Source organism: Mirounga leonina, unplaced genomic scaffold (assembly GCF_011800145.1).
Source record: "Mirounga leonina isolate KUSES-001 unplaced genomic scaffold, KU_Mleo_1.0 Mir_152, whole genome shotgun sequence".
In the NCBI taxonomy this organism is placed as follows: domain Eukaryota; kingdom Metazoa; phylum Chordata; class Mammalia; order Carnivora; family Phocidae; genus Mirounga; species Mirounga leonina.
Window position 1 is genome coordinate 11,585,331 of NW_023270380.1, and position 16,039 is coordinate 11,601,369.

General features: G+C 36.6%; 1 protein-coding gene across 5 annotated transcripts in view; it reads left to right on the forward strand.

The window, feature by feature from the left end:
- ATAD1 (ATPase family AAA domain containing 1) overlaps positions 1-16,039 on the forward strand; it is a 54,920-nt gene that overhangs the window by 11,381 nt on the left and 27,500 nt on the right. For 4 of the 5 annotated variants that reach the window (XM_035008577.1, XM_035008574.1, XM_035008578.1 and 1 more), the window contains 3 exons: positions 5,389-5,487; positions 7,639-7,759; positions 12,924-13,124. In XM_035008577.1, coding sequence (XP_034864468.1) covers positions 5,389-5,487; positions 7,639-7,759; positions 12,924-13,124 — 421 coding nt within the window. The remainder of the gene's footprint in view (positions 1-5,388; positions 5,488-7,638; positions 7,760-12,923; positions 13,125-16,039) is intronic. The other variant, XM_035008579.1, reaches the window with a different exon arrangement.

Genomic DNA, 16,039 nt, shown 5'->3' on the forward strand with positions numbered 1-16,039 from the left:
CTGATAAATCAGTGGGCCTCATGTGAATTTAAAGGCAGTGCAATTGTCAGATGAAAGAAAGGTAATCGATGATGGCAGTGCATTCAAATTAGGAACAGTAACCTAGAAGTAGTCTTAATGTTTGAATTAGAATATTTGTAAATAATTTCTAGCCTGAAGCCAGGAAAACTTCCCAGCTTGGTGAAATGTGGGAGATGGTTTCTGCAGGGTGTTACACAGGGACGGGGATTTTCTGGGCATCCACTGCTGCTTGGATCGTATTTAGATGTAGTAGAAGAGTTCTTATAGGTATGTCTGATGAAAGGGTGGTTAATTGGGATGTAGAAAAATGGAATCTCTAGGTAAGCTCTCTGTTTTAGAGCTTTCAAGTACAGGATGAGTAACATAATACTTGACCTGTTCTGAGCATTTATAAATACAGTATTTGGGTTAGCATATTAATTAGACTATAATATTTTTGAGATTGTAGTTTAATTGTCAAAGGCCATGAAAGATTCGCTACTGAGAATTCTTCTACATATGAAAGTCATATACTGTGACCTTAGTGAAGTTAATGTCTTCTTATTTTTAGTCCTATCATGATACCTTAGTCTTCAAAACTCTTAGTTATTTTGAGAGAAGTATTAGCCGAAATATTTTGTGAAGAGATGATACACTGAAACCTTTAAAAAGAAAAAAACACGAACTGTCAGCTGCCAGGGATTTTTAAGAGCAGCCATCACAGAATGCCAGTTACACTGGGACGAGCTAACGTTTGCCAACACCAGGAAGCCATTGTGACCTACATTATCGATCAAGTGGCTTTCGCAACTAAGGTTTACTGGCGCTGAATCTTAGAGGACTGAAAAGCTGAAGTAAATTGAGATAGGAAGTCAGTAAGAAATACACAGTTAGCGTTGCCTGATTGGCCAAGGAATAGGTAGAAGTGACGGGGAGAGAAGAGCAGCCAGAGAGGGAAACTGGAGGAGAGAAAACTCTGTGCAGCATTGTGCTGTATGCCCAGGGTCAGTGGAAGAGCACGATAGTAGAAGGCCGTCTGATCCTGTAACTTCCAGAATACATCCAGTAAAACCAGAAGAGATACATGTGCACTAACCCTAAGAGGGGAGATGACTTGTGTCCTCTAGAAAAGGGTGTTTCAGGAATTTTAATATAAGTTTATAATAGATTATATCTAGGGCACCTGGGTGGCTCAGTCGTTAAGCGTCTGCCTTTGGCTCAGGTCATGATCCTGGAGTCCCAGGATCGAGTCCCATATCGGGCTCCCTGCTCGGTGGGAAGCCTGCTTCTCCCTCTCCCACTCCCCCTGCTTGTGTTCCCTCTCTCGCTGTGTCTCTCTGTCAAATAAGTAAATAAAATCTTAAAAAAAAGAGAGATTATATCTAATATATAAAGCTAATTACATTCTTTGGTGTTTCCTATTTCAGTGTATTTTTATGAGCTTTGTATCCATGATTTCCTCTGTCCACACTTAGAGTCTGTTAGCTATGACATCTGTAAAAAAAAAACTTAAGTTTAATTATAGTTCACCTCTGGTTTTTCACCCTTAACTTGTTAATGCTATCTCTAACTTTCTAAAATTATTCTTCCAGGGCGCCTGGGTGGCTCAGTTGGTTAAGCGACTGCCTTCGGCTCAGGTCATGATCCTGGAGTCCCGGGATCGAGTCCCGCATCGGGCTCCCTGCTCAGCGGGGGGTCTGCTTCTCCCTCTGATCCTCTTCCCTCTCGTGCTGTCTCTCATTCTCTCTCTCAAATAAATAAATAAAATCTTTAAAATAAATAAATAAATAAAATTATTCTTCCAAAAGAACAACCAATTTTATGACTCTTTCAGAAACTGAACAAAATGTTTCTTTTCTGCTACTTCTTTTTTCTCCATCTCCTCTTTTCCTATTCCAGGCAAAAATAGTAGTTCACTCTTTCCTACCCTACTTCTTAATCTTGTTACAAATACTTTACATGGGGAAAAATGAAATAGCCTGAAAGGATAAAAAAATACTGTGAAACGGTTAAAAAGATGAGTGTACAGTAGAAAGTAAGTTTCCCTCCTACCTGACTCCCCTGCCGACCCACCCCCACCATTTTTCCTCCACCAAGTGATAACTACTTGGAGAGACTCACCGTAAAAACCAAACAAAAGGGGTGCCTGGGTGGCACATTCCTTAAGCGTCTGCTCAGGTCATGATCCCAGGGTCCTGGGTTGGGCTCCCTGCTCGGCGGGAAGCCTGCTTCTCCCTCTCCCACTCCCCATGCTTGTGTTCCCTCTCTCACTGTGTCTCTCTCTGTCAAATAAATAAATAGAATCTTTAAAAATAAAAATAAATAAAAACCAAACAAAAGTTGGTAACTAGAAAATATAATTGTCACTGAGCTGTGTATGATAAAGCAATGCGTGAACATAAGCTGTTTTTAAAGTACAATCATAATTTTGTTTTTCCTGGTAAAACATTTTAGAAACGGGCTCAGTTAAAGGTGTCAAAGCTAAAAACAGTTGAATAACTTCTGGAACACAGTTTGGTGTTGGTATGATGTGTTTTGGGGTCCTTTCTTTTTGTTTATTAACCATGTTCTGCTCTCCCAAATGAGGAATATTAGTGTTTCAACAGAACATGAGCTCTGGAATTAGACAGATCAGGGTTTGAACTCTGGAAATGCCAATTCCTAGCTTGTAATCTTGGCAGTTCTTTTGATTTCTTTGACCCTTGGGTTCCTCATCTGAGAAATGAGCATAATAACTCAGGATGATTTTAAGGGCTGATTGTAAAAAAAAAGAAAATGAGTTTTGCCCAATAAATATTAATTTCTTTTTCTGTCAGTGTTGTTTTTTTTTTAAGATTTTATTTATTTATTTGAGACAGAATGAGAGAGAGAGAGAGAGCACATGAGAGGGGGGAGGGTCAGAGGGAGAAGCAGGCTCCCTGCCGAGCAGAGAGCCGGATGCCGGACTCGATCCAGGGACTCCAGGATCATGACCTGAGCCGAAGGCAGTTGCCTAACCAACTGAGCCACCCAGGCGCCCTCTGTCAATGTTGTTAATGCAACTTGAAGAAGACATTGTTAAATGGGACTGCTTTTATGGGGAAAAGATTTTAGGTAAATTTTACCACAGCATTTTCTAGGTCTATACTTGTTATTTAGGAAATCCCAGACATAAAAGGTTGTTACTATTTAAAGCAAGAGGCAGTTGTGGCCAGGAGTAAAGAATTTTTTTTTAAAGATTTTACTTATTTATTTGACAGAGAGAGAAACAGCGAGAGAGGGAACATAAGCAGGGGGAGTGGGAGAGGGAGGAGCAGGCTTCCTGCCAAGCAGGGAGCCCGACACGGGGCTCAGTCCCAGGGCCCTGGGATCATTACCTGAGCTGAAGGCAGATGCTTAACGACTGAGCCACCCAGGCGCCCCCTGGAGTAAAATTTTAAGAGCAGGTAGCTAGTGGGGGAAAAATCAGTGTTTCCAACTTGGCACTATTGATATTTGGGGCCAGATAATTGGGGAAGGGCAGGCTATGCTGTGCCTTTAAGAATGTTCAGCAGCATCCTTGTCTCTTTGCCTAGATAACCAGTAGCATCCCATCCCCCCAGGTTGTGACAGCCAAAACTATTCCCAGACCTTGTCGTATGTCCCCAGGGGGCAAAAATCACCCCTGGTTGAAAACGAATGTTTCATCAAAAACTAATGATGTAATGTATGGTGATTAACATAACATAATAAAATAAAATTAAAAAAAAAATTTAAGGACCTCAAAAAAAAAAAAAAAAAAAAAAACCAGTGTTTTACAGCATAGCCTAAAAAGAACACATGTGGGATGGCTTCACATTTATAGAAGCATAATGAAAAAGAAGAGTAAATTGATGTTATTACAGATACTAAAATAGGATACCTTTCATAGCTGACACATAAAAGATTTAAAGTCAGCAAAAGAAGATATTTACAAGAAAGATGAAAGAACCTTGGAAAGGCTATTTTATCCATTGCTTCAGTAATTTTACAGGAGATAGCTAAGGAGGAAAACAATGTGGTTCATAGCACTTTTTTAAAAATGCTACGTTATAAGGATATGATTTATCCTGATTTATCCACATTTATCCTAATCCTCCAACCAATCTCTAACTGTAATGCTGTGTGATACGGATTTCATTTAAAGCAGCAGTACCCCCTGACAAGAACAAGATCTTATAGAATCAAAGTATTTTAGGGGGTGCCTAGCTGGCTCAGTTGATGGAGTATGCACCTCTTGATCTCAGGGTTGTGAGTTCAAGCCCCACGTTGGGCGTAGAGCCTACTTTAAAAATATGTAAAATAAAGGATACAGTATGATTTTTTTTAAGTATTTTAGGAAAATGTAACAACAAAAATTTTGGTCTTTATTTCTAAAAATGCTCACTTAATTGAAATTTGAATGTGTTTTCTGTAGATTTTTGAAGACTCTTTAGTGATCACAAACTCCCATCTTATAATTGGGGACAGTAGGGTCATGTGGGTTAGTGGATGGGCTCTGGAGTTGGGTTGCCTGCATGTGTATGTTGTCTTTTCCATTTGCTAACTTCAACCTAAGGCAAATTATTTCATCTGAGCTAAACTTTTAATTTCCTTTTTTTCAGTGGGGAAAAATTGTACCTACCTCATAAGCTCACTCAGGGGATTCAGTGAGTTAATCCATTTTCCGTATTTTGGCATGATAGTTGGCACGCTCAGCAAGTGTTTATAACCATTTTTTAAAATTTTAATCAAAAGCTTTGTTGCATTGGTAAAGCTCATAGATTTAAAGCTAGTGTGCCCAGCTCTAAAAATATATGTAAGTATATTTCTAATTTAGAGTTATTTTTACTATCTCTGGTTGCCTAGTCCCAGGAATTGGCTTTAACTAAAAAGGACAACATCTCAGAACAATTTGAGATTTGATAGCTATGGGCATCTGATGTCAATAACTGGGTAATTTGAAAGAAGTAAGGCACCTGTTTTCAGAAACTTGTTTTAAGGGAAGAAACTCCCATTTGTCCATTTTTTGATACGCTTAACTCCTCTGTCTTCCATTTTGAGGTTTCCTCTCCACCTGTCATGATAATCCTACCAGGAAAGAGATCGAGTTGGACCCTGGAGTCTCAGTGGAGCAATAGAAGGCCCTATATGTATCTCTTCAGTCATGTACCTTATATTTTCCATTTCCTAGGAGCTGGTTTAAATTGCTGTGATTTCTGTGGAGTTGGACACTCAGATCTACCCGAGGGCTTACACTGGGGAAAGATGAGATCAAGGGGCCTAGAATTTCCCTGGAAAATTCTTCTATGTCTATTCATCACTGTTTAGACTTCACAGATCATCCATCTCTTTTGGAGTGCCAGTACGTAAATATCAAACTGAAGGAAGTTGCTTGTTTTTTCGTTCTAGGCAGAAAAATTAATGAAACAGATTGGTGTGAAAAATGTGAAGCTTTCAGAATATGAAATGAGTATTGCTGCTCATCTAGTAGACCCTCTTAACATGCATGTACGTATCTTTAATCTTATTTAAGATTTTTTTGGTTTAGCACTTAGTGTCAGGGCTCCTGAAGACGACCAGGTTTGATAATTTTCTAAGAGGAATCAAAGGAGTCCGCATAGCTTTGCTCACAGATACGATTTAGTACAGAAAAGGGATACAGGGCAAAATCAGCAAGGAAAGAGGGGCCTGGGATGAAGTCTGGAGGAAATCAGCACAGGCTTCGGAGTGTTCCCCAGTGAAGTCACACTCCTTCAACCACAAGTTGTGAGAACACATGTAAAGTGCTGTCCACCAGGGAAGCTCCTTAGTGCCCACGGTTTTAATTGGAGCTAGTCACATAGACCACTTCCTAACATCTCCCCAAATTCTAGACTTTCAGAGGGAAATCGGATCTCCCCACCATAAATCATTTTGTTTGCACAAACAGTTGAGGCACAGTGAGGTGTTCTTACTGGGGAGTGGTGGGAATTCTCCTGAAATCTAAGCTCCCATACTCCAGCCAGGGGCCAGCCCCGCAGGCAGGCCTTTCTTAGGACAACAGTCTGGAGCCTGCTGTTTTAACTTTTCTTGGCATACACCTGTTTAGATAAACTTGTACTTTAATTCACCTTTATGGCATATAAAAAGTCCTGCTTTAAGTTATATGGATATTTGATTTGGAGTTTAAGTGTAGATTTTCATAATAAGGTATGGTAGACAACACAAGTTTCTAAATCCCAGTTTTTCCATTCATGGCCTTGGCAAATTATTTCCTCTTTGACTGTCAGTTCCCTCCTGTATACTCCAGGGACCCTGTATACCTACTCTACCTACTTCAAAAGGATTATTTGAACATCAGATTAGTGTAATTTATAAACTCTAAAATCCCGTGTATTTTATAACAACAAGCGTAAATGAATTTTGTACAACAGATACAAATAAATAGAATGAATGAGATTCCTATCTCTAAATCTGGAAAATGAAAGTCTGTAATGTCTTTTAGTATCTGTGTGCGCAGAGAGATACATGTCCCCAGAAGTAATCCTCCATTTGAATTCGATTTATAAATTTATAGTGAAACTTTCTTGGCCTTACCAGCATTCACTTTTGAGTAAGGCTGTATCAATAGACTCTGTTTTTTGTTATAGCTACAGTGGAAGTAGGTGGTGATTTTTTTCAGATTTGGCTATGGCTTTTCACTTTTTTTTTTCAAGTTGTAGGGAAAGTAAATCACTTGTAAATAATTGCTTCTGACTCACCCCATCTCCAGCCCCTTTACTCTGTCAGGTTAGAGCTAGGTTGATGTTTTTTACTTAGGTCTTTTTCAGTTGGTTTATTCTCCCCTCCACCCCTCACCCCCCAGATTTTTTAAGTTGAGTCAGAAGGCTTTAAAATACACAAGCTGTGTTGGGTGCCTGGGTGGCTCAGATGGTTAAGCGTCTGCCTTCGGCTCAGGTCATGATCCCAGGGTCCTGGGATTGAGTCCCACATCAGGGTCCCTGCTCCTTGGGAGCCTGCTTCTCCCTCTGCCTCTCTCTCTCTCTCTCTCTCTCTGTCTCTCATGAATAAATAAATAAAATCTTTAAAAAAATAAAATAAAATAAAATACACAAGCTGTGTTTATTTTGAAAGTATATATCTCCTATTTGCTACTTATAAAGATAAAAGTTTTGGCACAGTTCTACTTAAGATTAATAAAATTCAAAAGTCCAGTTTTGTGTGACTTTATTTCTAAAATCTATTTCTGTTATATTTGACAGTATCCTGTATGAATTAGGGGCATTCTTGGTATGAGTGACTGGTATGAATTAGGGGCTCTTCCCCATCAGCCAGTGCTAACTTAGCTGTTTGAATTGGTTCTCAATCTTCTTGGCAGAGTATCTCCTCCTCATAAATGGAGTGAATTCAGTTTATTAGATCCCTGTAGAGTTCTGAGTGCTGGGCCTAGTGCTTTTTTTTTTTTTTAATAGTAGATAGTTGACTGTTAAGTTCCTTTTTGTAATTTCATAGTTGTTTAGTAGTTTCATTATTGCTATGAAAAGTCTTTACTCACATTATATGTTAATCTTTTATTTACAGATAATTATCAGATTAGAGTTTGCCATTTTGGGGGGATTTTTTTTACTTCATTGAGTATTCATAAATTGTAAAATCCATGTCGACCTTACCTTTCACCAGGTTACTTGGAGTGATATAGCAGGTTTAGATGATGTCATTACGGATCTGAAAGACACGGTCATCTTACCCATCAAAAAGAAGCATTTGTTTGAAAATTCCAGGCTTCTGCAGCCTCCAAAGGGTATGGTACAAGTTTCTATTCGCTAAAGTATTAAAAATGTAGGAAACACTGAAACTTTCTGCCATTATAGAACTGGTATTTTTGAGGGTGGATTTTCAAGAGAAAACTGAGATCAAGTGTGCTGTTTTATAAATAGTAGTTTTAAAATATTTGCTCATTCTTCGGCTTCCCAAATTTCAGTAAAATTTTTTCCCTATAATTACATGGCAAAACAATCCCTTTATTTCAAACTCATTTTTACGACTTCCAAGTAAATAAAAATTTGGGAAATTGAGGTTAAAAAATCCAAAGTCATGATATGGGTTCTTTTGTTTTCAAAGTAAGACTTCTTTTTGTTGTTTCACAATTTAGTGATTTTTTTTCCTCTTAGTAATCGTAATTATTTGGGGATTGCAGTGGTGTTTTAGAGGAAATACTGAAGTACCGATGAACTAGAAATTAAATGCTACTTATTTTTAAGGGGAACTTCTTTATCCCTATTTAGTAATCACTTTGAAAGCCCTGGAACTCAAGAATTGGAAATGCTTATTTAAAAAAAAAGGAAGGGGCGCCTGGGTGGCTCAGTTGGTTAAGCAGCTGCCTTCAGCTCGGGTCATGATCCCAGGGTCCTGGGATCGAGCCCCGCGTCATGTTCCCTGCTCAGCGGGAAGCCTGCTTCTCTCTCTCCCTCTGACTGCCACTCTGCCTACTTGTGCTCTCTATCTCTCTGTCAAATAAATAAAAACCTTTAAAAAAATAAATAAATAAATAAAAAGGAAAAAGGAAATGTTTATAACTCCATCCTTAAATGTAGTACTTCTATTCTTGTCCATTCAAATATTAATCATGTTTAAATATTAATCATGTTTAAGTGTTGTTCAGGGTGATTCAGATGGAGCCTAGAGGATAATTGGCAGTGAGATGAATAGAGGTGTGTTACCACAGCTTTCAGATACAGACACTACAGCGGAGCTTGATTTACAGCTACTCTTCTTTGTATGCCCAACACTAGACAGGTTTGCTTTTCTGTTGCTAGTCTAGGCTGAAATCAAATTATTAGACACATACATTTTTTTAAAAAAATAGGATCTGTAGAAATACCAAAATAGCACTATGTATAAGTTATAGTTACTTATAATCTTACTAATTTTGCAGTTATATCAAAAAGTGCATTAAGTTATATTTCAAAAGTAATTGCAGCCGATATCTGTACATTTTCATGAAATAGACAATTTTCCTTCTGGGAAATAGAGAATGATGACAGTTATCACCAAAAATGACATGTTCTTTTCATTAACTAAAATAACAAAACTGTTATTTATTAGGTATTTCTTTTTATTTTCTAAAACAACAAAGCTGCCTTTTTTCCCCCTAACAAAAAGCATTTAGTTTATTATGTTTTTAAAAATTTCCCCCCAAATAAAATTCAAATGATTTATCTGAGCCCAGATCAGAAGAGTAAAGTAAAAGTTGGGTTATTCAGTTACGTTCTTTACTACCCTCTTCCAGATCATTGGTAGTCTGAACAAGAAAAAACTTTTATAATTTTTCATGTCTCAGTTTCACAAAGTTAGTGAATTTAGAAAAGTGAGTTGTGTTTCACATGCTAGTAGAGAAAGCTCCTTTCCTTATCAGCGAGCTCTTAGCCCAGGTAATTGGGTGACTTCACCACCTGGACTTGGCCCTGATTAGCACAGTGGGTACCAAATTATGATGGGATACTTCAAAGTTATGTGTAAATCTGTTGCTTATTTGAAAGTATTATCCAAAACTAGAGGTGGTTTCTATGAGTATTTCAGATTTTTTTTTTTAGATTTTTTATATTTTTTATTTATTTATTTGAGAGAGAGAGAATGAGAGACAGAGAGCATGAGAGGGAGGAGGGTCAGAGGGAGAAGCAGACTCCCTGCTGAGCAGGGAGCCCGATGGGGGACTCGATCCCGGGACTCCAGGATCATGACCTGAGCCGAAGGCAGTCGCTTAACCAACTGAGCCACCCAGGCGCCCAGTATTTCAAATTTTTGTAAGTTACACAAGTGTCTCTTGATTATGTAATCTCAAGTTACACTGTTTAAGGCTTTTTGGCCCTGCTTTTTTGGAAAGTTTTTTATCAGGAACAAAAGTTTGAAAAACCATTGACTTACTTTTTGACCCTGAACATAAATTGGATATTAGTGTACAGAAGCAGAGCATAAAATCAGTTTCATACCGTAGCTTGTTCCATTTTTGAACTGGAAATAGGTTACCTAGGCTAGAGTCATTGCTTTATTGCCAATTTTATGTTATCCCTAGACAGTTCATTGCTATCTAAGCCAAGAGTCATCACTGCCTCAGAGGATAATTTGAGAATGACTTATAATATACAAGCACATGAAATCATACAATCACATAAAGGTATAAAGTTGCAGCTGTCAGGCCAATAAGTGGTTACAAGAACATGCCATAAAATATTAATGGTTGTATTAAAAAAGTAACCCTTCGTTATTCCAAAATTTACAATTAAAATTCCATCTGAATGCTATATAGTTCTTTCTATAAACTCTAACTTCAGTTATCATTATTTTGGCACAAAAGTTTTATGTTTGTGAATTTCACCATGTTCCATGTTCAATGCATCATGAAATTGTTAAGTAACTTAGAAAAAATATATTTTGAAAAGTCATTTTTCTGGGACTGTAAAAGCCTCCTTCCCCCCCACCCCACTTCTTTGAGTACTTTGTATTTAAATAGATTTAGTTTTTACAGATACTAATTTTTCCACCTTTTAGACAAATTTTTTATTAAAGCTTGAAAATCAGTAAACTAGCTCAAAAAAGAAAAAAGTTGGTTACTAGTAAGGTATTTGTCACTCGGATTATTTCAGATTTAGATCTTTTGTCCCAATTCTCCTTTTCTTCCTCATCCTAAATCTTTTGTGTGCAGTATTTATGAAGTAAAGCCTTACCAAAACTGATGAAATACTGTATGGTGACATAACATAACATAACATATAAATAAATAAAAGTTCTCATTTAAAACATTAAAACAAAAAAAAGAGGGGTTTGAGTTTATCCTCTACAAAGCACGAAGTAATAGGCACAGTTTTTTGTTTTGTTGAAATTGGTTCTAAAAGTATCGGACTGAGCTCAGAAAAACTATTTAAAAGGTTGCAAAACTATAATTGAAGCCGAATGCCTCACATTCATTTGCAGGACCATTCATGTATCACTCTTCATAAACATGAACAAAGGATACAGAAGAGGTGCCACTTTTAAAAACCGCTAGACTCATTAATAACATGCCAGATGAAACAACATGAATCTTGGTGAAACAACATACATACAGAAATGGGGATAAAGCGGTTGAATGGATAATTATAAAGCTAACACATAACTACCACCCAGGTCAGGAAGTGACCAGTGACTGCCCCCACCTGCTCCCTCATCTGTCACATCTCTGTCCTCCAGCAGATTATGAAATCCCAAAGCTTTCATTGCATGTTAAATCTTCAGACATTAGTTAGGAAAAAAAAAAACTGCTTAATAACCCTAATTATAATCCTTGAAGAGCAGTAATAGGAAAAACTTAATCCTGCAGAAGTGCCAAAACTGAACTATTAGGAATAAAATATTCCAAGTGATAAATGGATACTGTGAAACAAAGAGGACATTCTACGAATACTTGCCAAGGTTATAAAGTGACGGTGTAGCTGCAAAATCAACAAGATATGAGGACTTTTGCATCAATAGATTGTTCAAAAAAACCCTAAGATTCAAGTAATATGTATATAAAAGTTTGTTCATAGATCTGCATTCCATATCAAATTATATGATCAAAATACAAATGTAATAATAATTCCAAGTTTCTGCAGTCATCCCATATGTTTTCAGTTTGATTTGAATTAAATGACATTAGACAACTATTCTGTATTCACATGTTGCCATCCAAAAGAAAAGTGTCAGTAGAGGGTTCAAAGTATAACTGACTTAACTAAATTTTTTACACGTAAATGAACTTAATTAAAACTTGCAAAGGGCTGCATGGAAATACTAACATGTTCTGGCAAAACTTACTGGTTTAAATTTTAAAATAGCTTCAGAAAAGTTTAGTTTAAGATGATTAAACTTGGCTTAGTTGAATCTTAAAGAATTTTTAAGACCAGAAAAATCTGTGTGTGCCAGAAGAAAAGTTTGAACATTATTTTGAAGAGCTTGATGTGAAAAAATTTGTTAGTTTTATGGAATCAAGCTCAAGTTTCTCATTAAAAATAAAAGAAAATTTGGGCAGGGTGGGACTTCAGTACAAAATATTTATTTTTCTTATATTTTGTATTTTATTTTTATTATATAATAAGAATATTTTGGAAATCTCCAAAGCCTCTTCATTTTACCCTAGCATGCCATCTGTAAAGACTGTTTTTTTAAGTGCAATTACATAAGAAAAGTAGAGAAGCTCTGAATTAAGCAGATATTTAAGTCTGTAGATTACAATTTTTGTCAGACCTATGGTCAGGATTTTAGTATTAACTTACGAAAATGTTTCCTCATTTTAGTTGAAAAACAGTTGGTGATGATTCCCAAAATGCTTAAGACCTCGACCAGTTTCTCATATTAAAAGCATTACCTTAAATTGTATTAAGCAGTAAACTGCTGTCAGTGGAGACTTTAGGTTAATAATACAGTTTTATTCCTTGGAAATTAAAACAGGAGTGACTGGCGGCTTTTGCTCCTTTTAAGAGGAGATCTTTATCTGGGTGGGAAAAGTCTCATGCCCTTTTGGCCAAAACTTAAGTTTGCCAAGTAACAGTGAAAGAGTGTTGGCTGCAGTCAGTTCTGAAGAAGTTCTCGGTTTTCTCTGGGCTACTGGTGATGCGCTGTTGTGCTTTGTTAGCTTGTGAAGGTGGGCGGTGTTAGACCATTTTGTCAGCTGTTGGTCAAGAGGCGGGAGTGTGATTGTCTTCTTTCCATGAAGGGAGGAAACACAAGCGTGCTATGATTATAACCCCAAATATGTGTCATCACTGACACTGAACTTCGAGAAAGTGGCGCCTTCCTTTTCTACTATTCAAAAAAGATTATCAATAACAAGTGAATGCTGGGGAAAATTTTAGTGTAGGCAGCATTAATATTATGTTGGTTATCACATAAGCTAAAGCAAATACCCCGTTCTCTTAAAGGAAATGATAAAATAACATGTTTATTTCCAGGTGTGCTTCTCTATGGGCCTCCAGGCTGTGGTAAAACATTGATTGCCAAGGCTACCGCCAAAGAAGCAGGCTGTCGATTTATTAACCTTCAGCCTTCAACGCTGACCGATAAGTGGTATGGAGAATCTCAGAAACTGGCGGCTGCTGTCTTCTCCCTTGCCATAAAGCTGCAGCCGTCCATCATTTTTATAGATGAAATAGGTATGCAACCTTTCTATATGAGCATTTTAAAGCGCCATTCTCAAGGGTGGTATTTAGATGACCGGATTTAGTTTTTAACATTTATTAGATCAAATTAAGAAAACAAAATAGGTAACCAACATCCATATATGCTCTGTATAAATTTCCATATTAGAAAATGAACCATAATCTGTTCATGACCTTACTTGATAGTAATTTTCTGTCTTCTCCCTGTTAACAGGCAGCACGCAATGACAACGCATACCTGTTTCCTTACGCATCTCTGTTTGTCCAGGGTAGATGCCTGGAAGTTGAGCCATGAGGTTGTGTGATGGGTCTGTCTTCAACCTCACTCATGCCTGTTTCCACTCTCACCATTATATAGTTTCCCTAAAATTTATTTTTTCAGACATTATCGTTGATTTTTTGTCACTTTAAAGAACATGAATTATCTCATCGTTGTTTTGTGTTTCCCTGCGTTGCTAGCAAATTTGGGCATCTTTGGACATGTTGACTAGTCATTTGGGTTTCCTTGCTTTTAAATTGCTAGTTTTTCTTTGGGGTTATTTGCATTTTCTAGGTAATTCTTTGTTGATGTTTATTATGATTGCAAATATTTTCTAGACTGAACTAGTTTCTAAACTTGTGTTTTCACTTTATGATAGTTTCTTTTACAGGGATTTAAATTCAGTTGTATTTATCCATCTTTTTTCCTTATTTATACTTTTTGCATCTGGCTTACAAATCCCTTCACTATCACCATAAATATTCCTCTTTTTAAAATATATAGTGTGAAGTAGGAATCTAATTTCATTCTTCTCCACATGGACAGCCAACTTATAAAATAGATCATTTTTCCCTATATGTCATGACTTTTGTATTAGTGCACTTTTTCTGTATTTTATGGATCATCAGTACTTTTGTTCTGTTCCTGGTATGGTGAGTCATAGTAAAGCTATAGCAATTTAAAACTACAGCTTTGAATTAATTATACTATTATATGTAATATGATAGACTGTATAGAAATCTAGAGAGAAAAATAGGTACAGGTGTATGGTATTTTGGTTACTTGTTTGCCTTGTATGTGTCTCTCAAAAATTTATTGAAACAGTTTTGGAGTTTGGGTGTGAATTTTGCACAAAAGCGCAAATAGCTAGATTTTTAAAGATTTTAATCTAAGATGCTTTAACTAGGAGGTGTGGTCAGATTGCCTTTATTTTGCTAGCTGATATATTTAGATATATTTCTCTTATATCACTATGTGCTTTTTATTTACCAGTCTAGTGGACTTTTTTTTACTTTATCTCCTTTACCCTGCCGAAGTTTTTGAAGTTATGTATTGTTTTTCTTTTAGTGAAACATTTAGCATACCTACTTGCCTTAAAAGTCTAGGCTAACCATTTCTGTCCTCCTCCCAAATAATATAGGGACCTTACAACTCTTAAACACTAATCATTCCACTCATCTCTTACATGTTAACATTTTCTCTTATTTTGTATACTCCATACTGGTTGTTATTTGTACACTGGTGGTACTTGTTTAGAGACCCACATTTGCCAGTTTGCTCACTGTTGCTTCTTGAACACCTGCCTTTTCTGGATTTAATATCCTTCTTAACCAAAATCTGTCAAAGTTCTTTCAGCAAAGATCATGAATACAGTAAATTCTGTCTTTGGATGAGAATGTGTTAATTCTACCTTCACTCTTAAATGATAGAGAATTATTTTCCTTCATTATTTTGAGGCTACAAGTCCATTGTCTTCCAGTCATTGTTGTTGCTTTTGAGAATTCTGCTTGTAGTCAAATATTTCTTTGTAAGTAATTTATCTTTTCTCTGTAGTGCTATTAGATTTTTATCTTGTTCTCCTATTTGATTATGGTTTTGCAAGACTTACATTTTGTAAAAAATATACATATATGAATGTGCATACACCCACTTCACCTCTGCTTAATTTTGAGTCATTTCCACAGTTTTATCATCGAGTTTTCTACCATATTTCATCAGTTCTAAAATATACCGTTTTGTCATTTACATTTTAACCTTTCTGAAATTGGGATAGCATGTTATAATTGGCAGCTTTTTCTTCTTTTAACATTATAACTGACAACATTTAAAACTTTGTTGATGCATAAAATAATGGTACAACTAAAAATCAGTTAATCTTTGAGTAAGGTATAAAAACAGTTCTTTGCTTGGCTGTGTTTATGTCACGACCATTGGGTATGTGTCCTGTTAATGATATTTGAGCTTTAGAAGTTCTGTTTGATTCTTTTTCAGATTTATCTTTTTTCACCATAGTTTGCTCTTCTGTTTGAATTTCAGTCCCTTTTATGTCTCAGTTTTAAACATCCTATTTTTATATAGTTTTTTTTGGATTGTTTTTTTCTGTGGTCTGAAATTCTACTCCTTTGTATTGTTAACTCTTTTCATACGAATTTGTTTCCTTGGGTCATTTCTGACATTAGATAGCATACAGTGTGTTTTTATATGAGAATTCTTCCTTGCCTGAGAACAATCAAGAGTAGTTTTCTTATCTTCCACAAAGAGCCTGTGGGGTCTAATCACTCACAACCAATTTTTATGATAATTTCTCAACTTGGATGTTTCTAGACTGAATGAATGACAGTCCAAATCCAGACTTCACGCCTGAGAGAGACCCCCCGCCCCGTGGTCTTGGTTTTTTATTTTTCAGGGGAGACTTGTTTATTCCCAGAGCCCAGACCAAGACAAACTTCTTTAACTCTCTGTAGTAGTGAGCAGAATTTTTTTCTGTAAGTGCATTCTTTTGAGCATCGTGGTTCCAGCGTGGATATTAACATTGACGCAGAACCTTCCAGTGCTGTACACGCATATCTGCTGTGTCCACAAACTCACACACACAGTGGCATAATCACCTCACATTCTCACCACTTGTTTCCTGCTTCCTCTTTTCCCG